A 20238-nucleotide genomic window follows, 5' to 3' on the forward strand; every position below is an offset into this window, starting at 1 on the left:
TATATATATATATATATATATATATATATAATGTTAAATTAACACAAAAATTGAGACACGTGATATTTGTAAAATTTGACACAAATTTTTCGACTGTGTGGCGTGTCAACTCGTTGCCAAAGTATTTGCACGTCGTCGAATCGGAGAAAATCACTCATTTCTGTAAATACACGACACCGTTTTCAATTTTCCATGTCACTCTTTTGATTAATCGAGATTAGATTAGCCCATGGCGCGACGGTGACTATGTCCATTAAGATTATTTATAGCGCAAATATTAAAACGCAAATGTTTTCCATGTATAATATAAATACATAGCATATACAATTTGTTGTAGATATATTTTGTGAATATGTCCATACTCGATCGGTTATTCTCCATTATTTAATATTCGATTTATTTAATATATACATATGTATAATTATTTAATAAATTTTATATATATATATATATATATATATATATATATATATACTTTTATCAAATGTAATAAAATGTAACATATAATGTAATTTATATCCTATTTAAAACATTTCTTCTTTTTTCCTAATTTTTCAACAACACGTTGTCAATCGTAAATAAAAGAAATGTTCTGAGTACTTTAATCCTCTCGTCATTTAACCTAAATAGCGATCATTAACTTATTAAAGTTTTCAAAATAAAAATTTTATGGCTAAAATAATTTTCATAATAAATGATCTCTACTCGCTCTTTTGTGAATTTCTAAAAATAAAAAAAAATCTGGCTTTTTTAGTTTCAAAATAATAAAAATTCTCTGTTTAATGATTTTAGTAATACAATGTGAAATTTGTCGAAAGTAAGATATATTGAGTTTATTTTCAATGTTTCGTAATTCTAACTTTTGGAATATACGTACTTATATTCCGACGCAATCCCGTCATCAAAAGTGACCTTCGAAGACACGTCGATATCTCGCAATTCCTCTGCAAGTTCCCTGACGGTCTGAGGAATCTCTTTACTTTGATTAAATCAGCGTAGGTGTTTTAATTACGATAAATCAAATCAGCACGTGAGGAAGCATTATTAATCTCCTTTTAAAGGCTTTTAAGAGATATCCAAGGAACATTCGGATAAATTATTGCTAATGCTGTCAGAGCGAGAGAAAAAGAGGCAGAGAGAGATAAAGCAAACTGGTTTCTGATTGCCCTTTTATTACGATCGGCTGGTGGATGATGAACGATTGTCTATCCACCCTCGATTTTAAAATGACGCGGCAAAAACGATCGCTTTGTGTCTTCCATGGCAAGTAGAAGTAATATCAGCTACAGGAAAGATATTTTCTCGCAAGGACGTTTCTTTTAGCAGTCTAAATATCGCGAAATTTTTTACGTAATTACAGCAAGTAAAGCTTAATTACTTCTTCCAGGGAGAAGATAAATAATAGGGGGATATATAATTATTATGTTAATTGATTTAAATTTTCACAAATATTACTTTCAAATTTTCTTTTAATAATGAATTTTATTTATTCGTTTCTTTGTGTGACGTTATCGTAACATTATTGGAAAACGGTGAGATTAAACTATATGGACCTAGAGGAGATACTTGAAGGAGTACCTAATATGTTTGGTAAATAAGTTTCAAGCCGAACTGAAAATCAAATTATTTCATCGATTATAGGATCAGGCTGGCTTAAAAGGTTGTCGATTAATGACCTCGACCTCGACCGTAAGATCCAAGGACGATGTGTCGAGAATAAAATAAGGGTAGTAAAAAACAGGAACTTTGTATAAAATTTTGATAAAAACCTCTTTTTAATTCCCCCAAAAATATATTTTTTTATTCTATTAATTACTCAGAATGTCCATTTTCAAAAGTTTATTTGCAAAAATTTATTAGCAAAAATCTAATTTTGATGCTTATTTATTAAACTTTGAAAAATGAGTATTAAATTTACTAAAATTAGGTAGCAGCTTCCATGTCCCGTGTCATTCTTATTTCTGATCCACAGAATAACAAAAATAACAACAAATTATGCTTGAGAGAGTTTTTTTTTCTAATTTTTAATGAGTAAGAATAAAAAATACCATTGGATTATGCAAATCAAAATTAACCTGTTGTAAAAATATTCAAACTCAACTGATTAAATAAATATGCGAAGTAGTAATCAATTCATCATTTTTGAAATTAATCATTGACCCAGTAAACAAAATTAATTTAATTCCCATACAATCTTTTGTTCGAAGAAAACTGGAATTATTTTTCAAAATTACCAAAAAAAACACTTTTTTATCCAAAAGTACTGGTTTTTTATTTACTTTCTTCCCTCATTTTTAAAAATCTCGATTTTATCTCTAATCGAGAGCACGCCGTATTCCTGCGCGGAAATATATCGGGAAAGACTCCGCTTTCCCGAGAACACACAGGATTAAATATCTAATATTTCACTCAAGTATTTGAATAACGTTTGTAGGAGGCGGACTTGATAAGAGGCGGTGCTTTCGCAATCAGTCAGTCCTCGGACAAGGCCGCGGCCTTCGGTTTCGCAGCCTCTCGTCGTCCGGAATCCCCAACTTGTCTCCAGCCTTTGCTTTTCTTTCATTTAGCCGCAATTTTAAAGAGAGAATCCTGTCACTTTTCCCGCCAAACGATCCAGATTCCATCCGTTCGGATCGAAGGCGCCGCTGCGTTAAAATAAATTATGATATATATATATATATATATATATATCATAAATACTTAAGCTGGAAAATGTGTGCCGAGTAGCCGGAAAGAGCTGGCTCGGGAAACGCGGAATATATGAACTCTCGGAGGCTCCTTAAGTATCGATCGTGTTGGGAAAATGAACGACCTGTTTCGTGCTTTGGACGTCCGAAGGCGAGCTAATTCGCATATTCAATCGTATGCATTAGAGCTGGGTGCTCGTGCTATTAGATGCACATGAGGAGGCAGCATGGTGCAGCAGCCGCAACGCGAAACTCGATCGCTCGTTATATCGCCCCTTAATATCGCGACCGAGAAGGTTACAGGTCGTCCTCCGTGTGTGCGTGTGTGTGTGTGCGTGCGTGTGTGTGTCGCGTATACGATCGACAGACTTTGCCCTTAGCCCCTAACCGCCCGCCGATTAAAGAAACTGTCGTCCTTTCGCGCGAGAGGAACACAATGCAGCCCCGATTTTAGATCCAAGTAAGGGACGGGAAGGGGGGAGGGGAAAGGGTGATTTTTTCCGGGCCGGAAGAGGAATGTCGACGCGATGGTTTAAAATTAGGCGAGAAATTCTTCGACGGTAGTTTTGCTCACGGACGATTAATTCGCGAATTCCCGCAATTTCGAAGTAATTGCGCGGATAAAGGGGGAGGGGGTGGGAGGGAGGAGGAGGGAAAATATAAAATCGCGAAGGACGTCCGGGGAAAAAAATGCGAGATGCTTAGGACTGAATACGACGAAGGAAGGGGGAGGGATGAGAGGGAGAGAGAGGAGGAAGAGGGGAGGAGGGGGAGGGGGGCAAACGGGTCTCAAAGTGCAATTTCTCACTGATGGCGAGAGGGAAATGCGTGGAACAAGCGTCGCTTTTCCCACGACGAAAAAAAGGGAAAAAAACTTCGCGCTTCTCGCCGTCTGCGAGTCACTATATGCAGTTTATACTAACGAAGGGAGCGTCCTTGTCTCATTCGGTGTCGAGGGATGAGATCGTCGGGGCGAGATCTGAAGATCTCTCTTTTAAGATTTTCGTCGGAATAATAGCGCAAGGGGGAAAGATGAGAGGGAGGAGAGAGAGGGAGATAGCGGAGCGAGACAAATATATTTATGTGTAATGAGTTTCTCTCTCCTTCTCTCTTCCTGCACTGCGTCCAAGTGGTTCAGAAAAAGGCTGAAAAAATTTCGAATAAGCGAGATGCCTTGCGAGTTAATACGCTTTTATCGAATATAAGTAACACCATTTTGGAAAGATGTAAATCGGATTATTCCAAGATCACCGACAAGATACAATCGTATTAATTGTGTTTTAGTGTTTCCGAAATTTCTCCCTCTCTCTCTCTTTCTTGGTCCTGTTCATGAGACACAATTCGACGATAAATTCAAACGACGCAGCCGGATCTCGTTCTCCGAAGAGAAATTCGGGGATTCGCTCTCGTCGAAGATTCGAAAACGCTTACGGACCCTGGATTTTAAACCGAGCCCGCCAAAACGATGCAGTTTTCCATTGCGCCGTAATCCTTGCCGTGCTCGCGAACGCGCTTGTGCAGCCTTTCCGAGCTTCCGACGAGCGTTTAACGACGAGCAAGCCGAAAAAAAAAGTCGATATAGTCCGCCGGGCCTGCATCCGGTCCCCCGGACAATATCGGAGAATCCCCGGAGTCGGCGACGGAGCGAGATTTATGATTCCGGTCTGCCGAAGTTTCCGCGTTCGAGCTCGCTTCCCTCCCTCCTTCCCCCCCCGATCGTTCGAAGCGCAGCTTCGCGATACGGTCCGCAATCTTGTATTTGCGGATAAGAGGAGAAAAGGCAATCTCAGTCGCGCGGGACACAAGAATATAACAGGGCGGAATATAAAGGACGAGGTATTTTGACGGGAGTTACGAAGCCCGATACGCGGAGGAGACTGGCAGCCGGCGCATTGTGATTTTAGACACTGGATATTTTTCCCTCCCTCGCACTTCATTCTGGAAGGCCATTTGCTTTTATGGTACGGTTGTATTAGGGACGCGATAGGACAAAGTACGAAGTAGCTATTTCGCTACTAAACCTGATGTCCGACAAGACGCGAAGAGACGCCGGGGGAGATTTTTTTGCCCGCTGCGATTTCTTGCGAATTCTTATTTCTTCTTACGATAGAGATGCAATCGAGGGAAATTAATATCGAGGGAAGTCTATAAAGAGATTTGCGCGATGCATCTTTTTATATTTATCTACATCTATTTTTGTGTCACAATTTTTGTTCTTATTATTATTATTATTACAGAATTATACAGAATTATACAGAAATTTACAGTTAATTTTGACACAAAAACTTATGCTACTTTAATTTATTTTAAGATTGTAATTTACGGACAAATAAACCAATTAAAAATCATTTCGCAATAATAGCAAAAAACTGTCAAAATTAAAAAGAAACATATTTTTTTAATTTACTATTTAAAAAGCCAAATAAATGAATCTGGATTATAAAAAGAATTATAATAAAATAATATAGTTTTTAACGTTTTCGTAAAAGAATATAGCTGTAATTAATATTCTTTTTAACTTATGAAAAACAATCGTATATAATAATATTTCTTGAATTCAACTGCAAGAAACAAAAATATATAAATTGCAGAAAGAGAGAGAGAGAGAGAGAGAGAGAGAGAGAGAGAGAGAGAGAGAGAGAGAGAGAGAGAGAGAGAGAGAAGGAGAGAGAATATTTTTCTACAATTTTTAGTAAATAATTTTTAAACGAATAAATGGATCTAAATTAACTTTTGCAAAAATATTTATTAAAGTTATTTTAATATATATAAAAATTTTTATTTTGTTGGCAATGTTTTTTTCTTGTCAATTTATCGATAAGTGACTATAATACGCGATTCTTCATAAAAATCAAGATTAACTTTAAACTTAAATAATTTCCAAATTAAGAGAATTATGCCAAGTGTCAAATTTTGCACAGATATTCGAGAAGAAATAATAAAACAGTCTACAAAATTTTCATGCTTTTATAAATGTTTGATATATCCTTAATACATCCCTAAATTAAACTATCGATTTATACACAATTAAAATTTAATAAAGAGCGAAATTTTCAGTGAATAAATTTCTACTTTTCTAACAAAAAAAAAAAAACGCACGATATATATACTAAATATAATTTATAATTATAATATAATATATTAAATATAATATATATTAAATATAATTTAAATATATATTAAATATAAATAATATTAGATATAACGAGAATTGTGGTAGATTAAAAAAGTTGAAGAGATTAATTTGCGAGATTCTAATTGAGTTGCCTAGATAATTCCTGTACGATGTTAAAAATATCCACCAGATATTTTTTCGGCGACATTCGATCGAAATTTGGTGACCACTGGTTGCGCGACGAGAGTAATGGCCGTCTGTAAGATTAGGGAGGGATTTTGCCGAGCGTCCTTGAAAGAAACGATTCAATTAACCGTTTAGCTGCCGCTCGCTTTCTTAGAAACCGGAAATTTGGGCAATTTGCCGGGCTCATCGCGATCCTACGTAATCAGCGAAAGACGACTACGGTACGTGGGCGATGCGCTGGAAAAAAAAAAACGTAAACGGCGAATCAAGCTGGAGAACGAAGATACAGAGACGTGCCGCTGGATGGGATTGTCGAGAGAGAAAGGAGAGTGACGTTCGAATAAATAGAAGAGGCAAGAAGATTAATCGATGCTACACATGGTTGTATATGGCTGTACTTGCGCCCCTTGATCCATCGCAGATAGATAGTAGAGCGACACACGCGGGTGGATATATATTCGCTTCTGTTCTTCCAAAATTGATGTCGCGATTAACATTTAGCGGTGCGTCTCACGACGTCGTTCTTGATCGCGGAGATGCGTCCTCGCGCTAGCAAACGCTCGCTTATTTTCGATCCGATGCAAAATTGAACCGCGCATATTAAAATATGGCTAAAGGGAGGAAAGGAGAGGATATGCAAATTTTGAAAATATACATACATGATACAAACTTGAACTAAAACTTTGCTATTCTCGATCAGATGTCACAATAGATGCGCGTTTTACATATGCATGTGTCTCTGACATTGGCAAAAAAAGGATGTCATTGTCAAAACTCATCATGATTTATTGGCTAAAGTGTCAGATGCATTTGCTCGCTTGTCAAAATATCTTTTGGATTTTTTCTCAGACGAAGCGTTATATTTTAAATAAAGGACAACTAAATTTTTTTTTTATATTTAAAATTTAAGCCAAATAATATTGTTACAAATAGAAATATAGGTATTAAAAATAGAAATTTAATTTAATTATAGAACTGGTTATTTTTTATTATTTGTAATAAATGTAAGAGCGTTTTATAGCCTCGCAAGAGATAAAAAACTTTGTTTGTTGATACAGTTGTTTTATCTAGCGAAATTTTTTGTCATTGAAAGACAGATATTCAGTCATAAGAAACTCTGTCGAAATTCCTCGAGATAAGAAACATCTGCTACAGAAATACTTCAACACCAATGGAGCGAGCTTCGAGATTCCTTCAAAATTACGTAGTTTTGTTATCGCATACGTCTTTTGAACGCCCCATTTACAAAACCGCAAGGTCTCTCTCTTTGTCTCTTAACGATCTCATGATTTACATACATACCTGTATCTACTTATGAGCAATGATGTAGTCTAATGCTTTCCCACCGTCATTCTTTCCATTTTAAAAAACATCTTCAACTTCTTGAAAAAATACTGGTATTATAAAAGAATTATGTCCAATTGCTTATATAGTTCATTCATTTTTTTTTTATCAATGTTAGAGCCACAGAAATAAATCTTTTTAGTTAAAATTATTTTTACATTTTTTATTTACACTGATAGATAAATTTCAAACAAAGTGTACGTTAAAATCCTTAAAAAAAGAAACTAGAAATATTTCTCAATTAAAGGCATTAATTTAATTATTGAAGAATGATATTACAAGACAGGTATAAGGTATGTAAATAGAAAAGGAAAGTCTCACATATGCAGACAAAAATAAAACATTCGTACAAACATGTATTACAAAACGTCCCTCTCGAGTTTTTAGCGCGACTTTTAGTTTTTGGCTCAGACCTCCCTGTCAGTGCAGTGACACAGGACGTGTTTGTTGACAGCGTCAAAATTGTGTTAATGTAAATGTGCTCTCCTTGCCAGTTACAGTTTTAGTTTTGGTTCTGACACATCACAGGAAATTTTCAGCACGCGAGAGTTTTCACGGGACATCCGGCGATGCATTGATACCAGGAAAGGTCATTTTGTGTGCGACGGTCCTCTCAGGACAGATTTATTCTCCCTTTATTATCTCCTTTCTCTTCTCAAATAGAGTTTGTTACATTGCAATATTTATTGTGACTCTGCACAGTTTAATGTAATTCACATACACGCAATTTTATATTTTTGCTCTGCGATTATCGAAAAAATATGCTTTCTTGCTCTTGCATAATTATAAAGAGCAATTAAATCAATATTAAATTATAAAAATACAATTTTTTATTTAAAATCGTATTTACAACACTTTGACAAAAAAATATTGGTATAAATATTTAAAATTCAAATATTTTTGCATTAGAGAATTTGATATTTTCTACGATCAAAGAGGGTCTCAATCTTCACACAATACGTTATCATATTTCACTGAGATGCATCTTTTAGCGGTACAGTTTCAAGTTCAATAAGCGTTGAACGATGTGTCACTTGCGGAAGAGAGTCTCGCCGGGGCGCCGAGTCGGCGATTCAAAAGATGCAATGAAAAGAAGGGAGAAAGAGGGGGGGGGGGAACGGTTATGCAAATTTGATCCAATTTTTCCTCTTCTTTATCGTACCTTTCCGAAGAGTGATCTTGACTAGATCACGCTATTCTTCAACTCCCGTGTAAACATCGTGCATAAATCACACCGCTACTACGTCATTTGATTGGGTAACCCAGCCGGAAGTGGCGGTGTCTCCGAGCGGTTATCAGTTAGATTGTCTCGACAGGACTCAGGGGGATGGATATGCGTTGGTCGTTCCATGCGATCGCCACCGGAAGCTCTCCAGCAAGAGACACAATACATAAACACAATATCATATGATTAGCTGTCAAATAGAAAAATTTTAGGGTCTTTAAAAATTTTCCATTTAATAGCCAATCGCGTGACTTATTGTGTCCATCTGTGTTTTCTTGCTCCCATTGTCTTGCACACTCTCTTTCTCTATTTTCTGGCTTTGCTTTGTCTTACGCGCACCTTATCTGCCTACCTATCTACGGGTCGCGGCGCGAGCGTATCGCATGCGGGTGCATGTGCCGCTTGGACGGTGTAACGCTTGCGCAGTCGTCGAGCATCGCGCCAGACAGCTCGCCTCGACGGGTGCATCTCGACGCGGCAGTCCGCGGTCGTCTCCTAAGGCGGGCTCATTTAGAGTCGCTCCAGCATCCGGCGTCCACGTCGCGCGGCAAATACACATTTCGAGTACACGTTCCTCTTCGATCATCAATCCCTTTTTGCCGACCCTTGGTCCCTCTGCGTCCCATCCTTCTTTCCGCGACATATTTATCGGTTCACACTATTTTTTCCTCGATTTCTACTCCCCCTCGATCGTACTATCCCATCTCTTCGAACGGAAGGGTAGCCTGTGTGGTGGAGTCGGATGGACTCTGGCGCACGTGCGGATGCGTGTTCTCCAACTTGCGGGTAAATCAAGATCGCGTTTCTTAAAGTCGATGCTCTCCGCTACTCCTCATTTTATCGATAACCCAGCCGTACCGGAAGTAGAGCGATAGTTTCCGAGATCGAGCCTTTCGCGTTTGCAGATCAGATTGGCAGCCCTCGTTGGCGGGGTTTCCGAGTGCCTAGGGAAACCTAGAGAAGCTAGTCGAGTGAAACGAGGCGACGTTCGCCGCCTCGCGACCCGGGAAGGTCGCGTAGGCGTCGTGGTTGGGCGTTGGGGTCGTCGACACGACGGCGAGCGCGTCAAGGAGGAGGAGGAGAACGTGGGGGAGGAAGAGGAGAAGGAGGTGGACGACGACGACGGAGGAGGCTACGATACGAGATCGCGTTTAGCGTTTCGGCTAATGGTCGAGGCGCCGATCCGTCACATCACACTCAAGTTCCCGATGCTGCAGCCACCGTCTCCCCTCCTGGAGATTGCGTCCCTGCGTTTACCGGACTCGGACGAGTTCGACGTTGACACGCGACGCAGGAGCAACAACGTGCCGGTCACGACGGCGCTCGCGCCACCGGCCACCGGCACCCTTCACATGCAGAACGATCTCGGCGATTACCTCAACAATCTGATCACGGAGGCGATCGCGACGACGAGTCCACGCGCCACCATGGACGATCATCATCACCAGGTCCACTCGGGGCTGTTCAACGCCAGCGAGACGTTCGCGAACGTATCGGCGATCGGCGAGCATATACCCGATCGTTTCTACCGACACAGCATGGCCATGTCGGCGGTCTACTGCGTGGCTTACGTGGTCGTCTTCGTGGTCGGTCTCATCGGTAACAGTTTCGTCATCGCCGTCGTATACCGGTCTCCCCGCATGAGGACCGTCACGAATTTTTTCATCGTCAATCTTGCGGTGGCCGATGTGCTCGTGATCGTTTTCTGCCTGCCGGCCACGTTGATGAGCAACATCTTCGTCCGTAAGTACCAATAATCTTCTTCTTGCAAATCTAAAAATTCATTTATATAGAAAGATAAGGAGATTGAAATAATGGAGTTAACGACAGATATCGTTGCAATTCTGCATCGGATTTCTATGTCAATATGTTTACTATTAAATTATTCATTTTATCTGTCAAAACATCCAACTATCTATTCATCTATTGCGGATCTATCATAGCACGTATGAATCATTCTTTATCCTTAGGCAAGGAATGTTCCTTCAAGTGTAAGAAAAATATTTATGAGCTACTCTCCAGTGTCGAGTGTACTCCACTTGGAGGAGAGCAGAGTCTCAAGGACAATTAAGTTGCCATCATGGTAGGCATAATCCGTACATTTTGATTCAATGTCGCAGCCTCCCTTTCGAGCGAAGGGAGCTGGTCTCGAGGCAGGGGGGAGAAGTGGTGCATTCCCTTCGTATTACCGAATCGATCCCTTTGCGTCTCCCTCCCCTCTCGTTCTTACTCTCAGCTGTTATTCGTACTCGAAGCTTGAATAACGCCACCCAATTTTTGAATAACATTGAGGGATGATAGAAAGAGATGGAGTGTCATAAGGCACACGAAAATTGCGTGGAATTACGTGCAAATTTTAAACGTTATATTTGGATTGTGGTATGGACGATGTACAGAGGAATGAAGTATATGTGGCCAAGTTACGAGGCAGCGCAAACAGAACGCCAGACTTACGGCACCGATCGCAATTTGAGCAAACAAACGGGACGTATTTGCATTTCCATGAACAGAATCACGCGGCTGGCGCTCGAGAGAAGAAAAACAGACGCCTAGTGTCGCTCTTTAGAAAATCAGCGAATCGTAACCAGTGTAACTCTCCGCCTACGATGCTAACCGTGTGTAACCAACTTGTACGCGATAGCGTCACGAGCCTGCCATCACGAGGACGTCCAATTAATTCGCATTGTAATCGCGCTTTGATTGAATGGTGAACCAGGCTGTAAAATATTAATTACATTAATTTCGTACATATGTAAATAATATTTGATTAGATTTTAATTTCTCAATTAGTGGGTTGCTGTTTAATTTTTTAGTGTTAACTTTAAATGAGATATTTAATGATAGAATTGTATTTAATTTTTTTTTAAGATTAGAAATTTAAAATATTGAAGAAATGTAGCCAATTATTGGTTGAAGCATCAGTGATATTGCAATTTATTGTCAGAAAAAAAGAGAGTATGTGAGAGACAGAGAGAATTTAGTACATTAATTGATACAATTAAATATGTGTATCCATAATATATATATATATTTTTCTTTCACTTCGTATATCAAGATAAGTTTATTAATTTTTGTATCAAGAATTTTTGATACGGAATATTACTTTGTAAAATTCCTGCGTTATCTTTTAGCTTATACATTTAAATATATATTTAAAAGAATGACTACATTTGCACTTTCAATGCATACTGTACGTGCCAACACCGCGTAAAGTAAATGCGCTATAGGTGCGACCAATGTGGAGAACGCTCTTGTACCCTTGCCAGACTCACCCATATATCATATTTGCCAAGGGACAAAAAAAATATAATTGTACATATATTTAAATATATATGCTATGTACAGGGTGTCCCAAAATTAGACCGACAAATTTCAAGTGGTTATAAAGAATTTATAAGCAAAACAAGTTAATTTTGCCAATAAACCCGTTTCCTTAAATAAGCCGTGTCCTTAAATGAGCTGTTTTGGCACTGGAGAATCAAAGATTAACAAGGGAACCTCGCAAACCCGAAAATTCTAATTTTGATGAAACTTTATACGCATTTAAGGGAAAGGGGGGAGGGAGGGGGGGGAGATAAATAGACGAATTTAGAAATTTCCAGTTGCCGAAAAATGATTTTAGAGTGAAATCATCCCTCGTATAGAGCGGTTTTTTTGCTTTTCTCGATATATCTCGAAAACCATTCGAAATATCGAAAAATGTTTTATACAAAAGTTTCATTGTCGAAACATCTCTATTTAACCACATTGATAAAATTCTAAAAAAAAATATTTATTTTTTTTTTAAAGATACTTTCGTCTTTGATTCTTTAGTTCCAAAACGGCTCATTCGCGGACAAAATTTTTTTCTTTTCTTTTTTTTTTGTTATTCTTTATAAATTTTTGAAGTTTGTCCATTTAATTATGCGGATACTCTGTATATTAATATTAAACGTTATATTTGTATACATACATTCGTTTGTTTATTTGCGTTAGAATGTAACTCATGTAACACTCGTAATAATTCGCGCAAGTTAAATGGTCCCTGTACGGTCGCACGATATACGCGCAGTACGTTACATTTCCATAATTACGGTAGCAAGGCGCACGATTCTGAGACGCGCGATCGTAACGCCGGGGGTGTCGTAAAAGGCGCGTGTTTACGGTCACATTTCGTTTCGCTTCCTGTTGGCGACTTGCGTTTTATCGGCAGTTATCGGGAACGCGTTATTAGGCCTGCACCGGCGGGGGGGGAGGTGGAGATTTCTCGATCTCTACCCAGAGCTGGGCGCTAGGAACGTCGAACGTTCGCTCGATTAATCCACGGATCCGGAGGACTTGTCTTGAGTTTTATCGCCGGCAACGACTCTCTTCGATAGACAATCGATTTGGCCACCCTCGACACACCCGACCTTGAGACATCAGACATTTCTGTTCGCTTCGATTGTCTTCAGCAGAAGAAGCAGCTTCGCGATCGTTAACTTTTCGTTACGTTCACGATCTCCTGACATAAGTCTAGTATAATGATCAAGTACATCCTTGCTGTTCGGAAACGAATTTGACGCATAGTGCACAAAGAAGTTGATGGCTCAAAATATAAGTCTGACATAGGGAATGCTGTATTACTGCCTTCTTTATATCGGATCGACGTATTGACGTATCGACTGCACGGATGTGCAGGTCTGTCCGGATTGCGTTTAGAACTTTTTTAATGCTTTAATGCGGTGGCTGTTTACTCGTTTTGTCCGACCAATCATTAGCCACGCGTCGAGAGAGCGCTAATGATTTTTTAAAAACTCCAACGACATTCCTTGCGACAAAAGCTCGTCACGTGGCATTAAATATGCATACGTCCTATGTTTACCGATTGTGTGCACCAGTCGGGAATGACGATCAGGCGCCGTTTTCGTTTTCGTTTTCGCAGAATTGCCGAGGAATTTCGTTCTATTATCGATTCCGATACAGCCTACTGCTGCTGCTGCTGCTGCTCATCAATTATTTACGAGACGAAAAGTAAAATGCGTCCGCGCGCATCGAAGTGTAGGTGACCGTGTTAATAGGTCGTTATCGATAAAGTGGAGGCGAGGTGCGAGTTGAAGTCCGTTAAAAGTCGCTCGTTGGTTTCTTCCGGACGGGAGACGACTCCGTTGATGACGGCGCTCTCTCTCTCTTCCTCGCGTCTTCGAGGAGCAATTTCATTTCTATGAGTAGCGCGTTTAATTTATGCTCTCTGAAGGAGGAGGAGGAGGAAACAATTTAGGGGCGCGATGGATGTACGTGTGTGTTTAAAAAATGCCTTTCAATTAGGGAAAATTGCGCTTCTTACAAGTAGCCGCTTGAAATAGTGACAAAGTCCGTGGCATTTTCATCCCAAAAGTGTGCACTGGACGTAGTATAGGTCTTATTAATAAATGAGTCTTATTTTTGAATGCCAATATACAGGATGATTTATAAATGCACGGCAATATTTTTCCAAATTTTTTTTTTAAACAATTTGTTCCTAGCTCGATAAAAACGAGATGGACCCATAACATGATCTTACGCTTTATACAGGGTGTCCCAGAATTAGACCGACAAATTTCAAGTAGTTATAAAAGACATCATGAAGAAATCAAAGATTAATAAGAGAACCTCGCAAGCCCGAAAATTCTGATTTTGATGAAACTTAACACATATGTAGGCGAAGAGGAGGGGGAGGAAGACGAGTAAATAGATAAATTTAGAAATTTTCAGTCTTGCGGCCCAAAAAAGATTCTAAGAGGTGAAATCATCTTTTATATGTAGAGCGTTTTTTTATTTTTATTTTTTCATAAAAAAGCCTCTATTTAACATTGATAAAATTTTGAAAAAAATAACTTTTATTAAAGATTTTCGCTTGTCAGTTTTTGATTTTGTAGTTCCAAAATGATTCATTTGCGGACACGGATTTATTGACGAAATTGGTATCTTTATAATCATCTGAAGTTTGTCAGTTAAATTGGTATCCTTTATAACCACCTGAAGTTTGTCAGTTTAATTCTGGGACTCCATAAATCAGATTTTTATTTTTGGATTATTAAAAAAAAGTTATTATACACGAGTATATTACATCAATAATCTTCACGACTTGCAAGAAAAGATACGAAATGAGTTCAAAACAATTCGAACGACGCCTGGTATTTTCCAAGGAGCGAGGGACTCAATATTAAGGCGTGCCCTAACGTATGTTGAAACACAAGGCGGACACTTCGAGAGCGCATTTCGAGCCCCTTTAATCTTCCATAACTTAGAAATTATAGTATGTGCGATCCATGTTCAAATAACATTATTTTACTTGCTTTATTTTTTGTGTACATTCACTTCCTGAAATTACTACCGCGCATTTAAAAATTACTATGTGTACAGAAAGGAAATAAGTAACAATGACATCAATGACTGTTAATGGCTCTCTGACCGTTTGTCTTGAGATAAAAATAAAAATTACAGCTGTTTCAAATATTTTAAACGCCAACTGCGTATTAGATCGTGCTTGTTTGAGTATTTGTTATGCGAATATTGAGGTATTCATATTCTCGTCTCATTCAAGAAACATCTTTAAGATATACGATGTACATTTAGTGAACGTTTATGATGCGTTTATGATATACATAAAGTATTTATGTACGCCGATATATGTATGCGTGCGTTCTCATTCGCTTTGACATGGAAAGCGGCAGCGATCTCGGGATTCTGAATTAAACGACACGCGATAAATCGAATTACTCGCGTTCGGAGAGAGAGAATCCGCGCGACATGTAAATATAATCGTATATACACCGTGACGGAATTTTGTAGATTGGTGGATGGTGAACAAAGTTTGCTCGATCGTAAAAATTATAGCATTTTACTTCAACAGGATTTTTCCCTCTCCTCCTGTTTAGCTCTGCTCCATTAAAACGCTCTCATTAATTCTCTCGTAATGTGACCTACAACATGGCTATACTTAAGCAAATCGTATTTAACATAAATAAGATTTTTAAGCAGAATATTTTTTGAAATTAAATTATTTAAGAACTTGTATTTTCTCAGTCGATTTTTTATTAATTTTTTTATTAATATATTTAATTTATAAATAATTTTTATTAATAATTTTTAGTAATATTATTAATTAACTAATAATTAATTAATAATATTAATAATATAACAATATTAATAATAATATTAATAATATAATTAATTTATTAATATAATATGACCTTATTTAAGGATTGTTTTGACTGATATTTCATCTTTTAGGAACATATTAGACATATTATTTTTTTCTTTCACTAATATGATAAGAATTTGCGATCGGCGTTTTTGCTGGCTGATCATCACAAAAGAGACTCTTGTTGTCGCAAATCGCTTTCGTTCTTGGGCAAGGCATAAGTAAATTGGCTGTCACAACATTAATTTTGTAATGGAAGCGCCATTAATTATGCTTTGAGTCGTGATAAAGAGAAACAGAGAGAGAGAGAGAGAGAGACAGAGATAGGACGGCGAGTGTTTTAATGGAGTACTCGAAGCTGGTCGGGTTTTTCCGAGGTGGTTGCAAAGTGTGACGAGTGTTTCTCCCCTGACATGCTTTTCGCGTCTCAGAAAGCCTCGAGTTACAAATTGTTCTAATAAAGTGGCGATACAAAACTGCACCGTCGTTAATCAAGGCCGCCTTCCTCGGCGGTATTGCCCCACCGGCGAAGCCGTTCTACGGCCGCAACGGTGAACGGCCGCGACGCGCGACTAGATTTAAGGTCCTTCGTCAACGAGCCGGTAAATCACAGTCATGGAATAAAAGTCCACTCGGTATAAATTTCGTTGCTTTTGCGCGAGGCGATACACAGCTACACGGCGCGATGCAGCGAAGATCAATTATCCCCTTTTTGCATTTTCTTCTTCCTCCCCCCTCCTCCCTCCGTCCCTCCCTTTTAATCCCCAAGTCATATCGTTTAATTCTCTAATTCTACCGGGTGAAATATATAACCGTCAGTAAAATCTTCGTAAAATTTAGATATTTAGATCCGATTAGAGATTTAGAAAAAAAAAATGTCATATATATATATATAATCGAATATAATAAATATACATAATTATATAAAAAAATATCTCCATATATAAATATGTTTTTCTGCTCTTGTATATTTTATTTCTCTCCAAGTATATACTGGAAAAATAATAAAAAGAGTAACTAAAAGATATTTTTATAAAATTAATTTCTCAAAAAAGTGAAATTCGAAAAAAATACTTATATATACATAATTATACATAGACTTATTTTCAGAAAGTTGATACTAATGCGCAGCCACTAAACTCTCCATCTTTTTCCATCCAAGATTACATCATAAAACACACCGTAGAATACCGAGTCCGGTTTGGGCGACCACCAAGGGCGGAGGGAGGCATTTCGCGAATGTTGTCGAGGCGCGCGGCGTACCCGATATAGTCGTAGTCGCTGTATATGCATACATATATGTCGACAGAGAAATGCGGTGAACGCTTGTATCGAGTACGACGTTCATGTATGTGTGGCACAGGGGTGAACGTCCCGAAGTGACCGCCTCCCGCACCCTCCACCAGAGGCAACCCACCCCCGAGCTGGGAAAGTAGAGCTCGATGGCCCGCCACCGGCTTTCCGATGCGATTCTTTCTTTCGCAACCCCCGACCCACCCTGGACACCCGGTAGCTTCGTTCTCGCGCCCTCATCCCCTTTGCCTCGCGCGACGCACGACTATTAACAGCTTTTACCGTTCAATTGGCGTCACTTGAAGAAAATCCGCGTGACACGCTCTCGTTCGAACCCTCGTTCGTCGAACGCTCAAGAAGCCATCCGCGAAACACTAAAAATAGATTACTTCAATTATGGATTTGTAAGGGAAAACGGGGTTACTTCGATTACATATGTATAAGGCAAAGAGAGAAAAATGGAGACAGAAATCGAACTTTGGAAGCGCGAAAAAATAGGTTACTTTAAGCTCGATTTTCCAAGGATATACAAAAGAAAAAAGGTAGTAGTGAAAAATTCATAATTTTGAAATTATCAAATAAGGTAAATAAAATTTAAAACCTCACAAATCTATTTTTTTTTTACTAATTGTTCAGTCAATAAAAATTCTAAAATAATTTAAGCATAATATTGCGATTCATGCAAAGGAAAAAGCTCATATAATATTTATAGACAATATATATATATATATATATATATATATATATATATATATATTTATTTATCTTAATGTTTTTTGTTTTGGATATATGCATGTGTATAACCGATTAAGTGAAAGACGCATTATCTCAAAAACAAGAAATGCAGGAAACATCATTTCATCCATCGAAAATAAATCGAAAATAGATGGACGATCATTGTTATTAGTTTATCCAGCGTAGTTTTTTACCTTTTGATACATTTACAGTATTTGCGGAAGAAATACGTTTTTCGATATAACAAAATTGCTTTACTGATAATTCGATTGATATCGGGTGCAACACGTTATCGATTAAAAGGTACTTTCGCAAGTTTCCCCATCGTCGGCCAACTTTGCTTGCTTATTTACCGGACATTTTCCCACTGTTTGCAGACCTCGTTTGCCACCCCGTGCCATTGTCTACTTTAATCTGTGATGTAACTCGTAGCTATACCTGTCGATAGAGCGCATATAAAGTTATATATATATATATATATATATATATATATATATATATATATATACATTGAGTCCATTATCTCAAGTACTTACATTTGCATTTGCGGGGCGCGCACTGGAGAGAACAAAATTAGCTCGACATAAGTCATACTATTAATAAATCGAGCGAGGCTATAAAGTTGAATCGCGAAAAAAGATTTATATTCGATTTGTGCGCAAAGCTGTAATTCCCATCCTTTATCGGCTCGACTATTTTTGAACGATCTAAAATCAGTTTTTACCACATATATCTAATATTGCTGATAAATCAAGCTGTAAAATTGAGCTGAGATATTTATCATATAAACATCTTATCGACATTTTTATTATGGACTCGTCTGTTTTCTAAACGAGTTAAAATTAATTTTCCAACAGCTGTTCAATAAATTGAGACTCGTGTAAGAGAAAATATCGAGTCGAGATAAAGGGAAGAGATGCATTTGCTGTACGAAATGCAATTATCATTCTCATCCGACTTCTCGACTTTTTTAAGTGATTGTTAATCAAGAATGAAAAAAATATTGACGAATTTGTGAGAAGCTTTTATGTAATAATATAGAATATTAATTTGTTAAAGATGGTTTTGGCCGTACAATAGAAGCAGAAAACTGTAAAAGTTAAGAAAAGAAAACATTTCTTATATTTATAATGTTTAAACAATCAAATAAATAAACCGGATTATAAATAGAATTAAAGTATTACAAAATAAGTATCACAAAATATGGTTTTTAATATTTCTTTGTAAAAAAATAGTTGTAATTCATATTTTTGACAAAAACTTTTGATCGTGAATATCTCTTGAAAACAATTGCAAAAAACAAAATAAAAAAAAACGAGTAATTTGCAGAAAGAGAGAAAGAGAAAGATAATAGTTTTTTACAATTTTTAATAAATAACTTTTAAACGAGTAACTAACCAAATCAAGTTTCGCATAAATATTTATTACAATTTTCTTAATATATGTGAAAATTTTTATTTTGTTGGCAATGTCTTCTCTTATTTATCAATGAGTGCTACTATACGCGATTTTTCATAAGAATCAATACTAACTTTAAACTTAAATAATTCCCAAAATTAAGAGAATTGTGCTCAGATTTTGCATAGATCACAGAAGAAATAATAAAACAATCTACGAAATTTTCATGATTCTGTTTCGACATATGACACATACATTCCTAATCTGACGTTTACGTGAACGGAGACAAAAGTTAATTTATATATTAAGGGAGTAGAATTGATCGCGACCTTAGTGCAATTTCCGGCCGAATGAATGCAGCTTGGTAAGAAATGAAAAGTAATGTCGCGATGTTTCCTCAGCTGGAAAGACGTAGATCCGACGCGGTGTACACAACTGGTGCCGTCTTATAATCAAATGTGCGAGCAACGAATGTCGCCATCAAGACGCGAAATAATTACGGACGCTTTATTAAGCGGAACAATGCGCGATGTCACGCATTCACATTAAACACATCTGAAAGTAATACGACGTGCGTCGTGCGATTCGACATATGTTCTCGAGAAAAATATCGTAGGAGAAAAAAACTTTAATCGACGTTACACACACTTTATTTTAAGTGCAATGTAAATTCCGCCCTTTTTTTCCGCACGTCAACAATGTACTTTCACTTTGTTTCCGTTGCCTGCTGTTGAATTTGTTATCTCGCATCTTTTCAAATCTAATTGCAGAATATCGAGAATCTCAATCTTAAATTTTAAAAGTTTAAAAATTTTTTAAACAATTTAAAATTTTAAATAAAGACAAGATTGGAAACAATAGTCTGAGTCTTAGGTTAATTTAATTTTTAATAAATAGATATGTTTTTTATATACATTTTTTTAATTTTTACATTTTTTAAATTTAAAAATTGATTATTAAATAATAAAAAATATATTGTGAGCAAAGATAGTTCAATTAAACTTTGCAAAAATCATTTACGTCTCACATATAGTGTTCGACTAAACTTTCCATATATATATATACATACAGGGTGTCCTAAAAATTTTGACACACCCGAAGTGTAAAGGTA

General features: G+C 37.4%; 1 protein-coding gene across 1 annotated transcript in view; it reads left to right on the forward strand.

Annotated features, from left to right (window-relative positions):
• Positions 1-9007: 9007 nt before the first annotated feature.
• LOC126857137 (neuropeptide SIFamide receptor-like) overlaps positions 9008-20238 on the forward strand; it is a 45518-nt gene continuing 34287 nt past the window's right edge. The window contains exon 1 of the mRNA XM_050606296.1: positions 9008-10300. Coding sequence (XP_050462253.1) covers positions 9724-10300 — 577 coding nt within the window. The 5' untranslated portion in view covers positions 9008-9723. The remainder of the gene's footprint in view (positions 10301-20238) is intronic.

Source organism: Cataglyphis hispanica, chromosome 20 (genome assembly GCF_021464435.1).
Source record: "Cataglyphis hispanica isolate Lineage 1 chromosome 20, ULB_Chis1_1.0, whole genome shotgun sequence".
Classification (NCBI taxonomy): Eukaryota; Metazoa; Arthropoda; class Insecta; order Hymenoptera; family Formicidae; genus Cataglyphis; species Cataglyphis hispanica.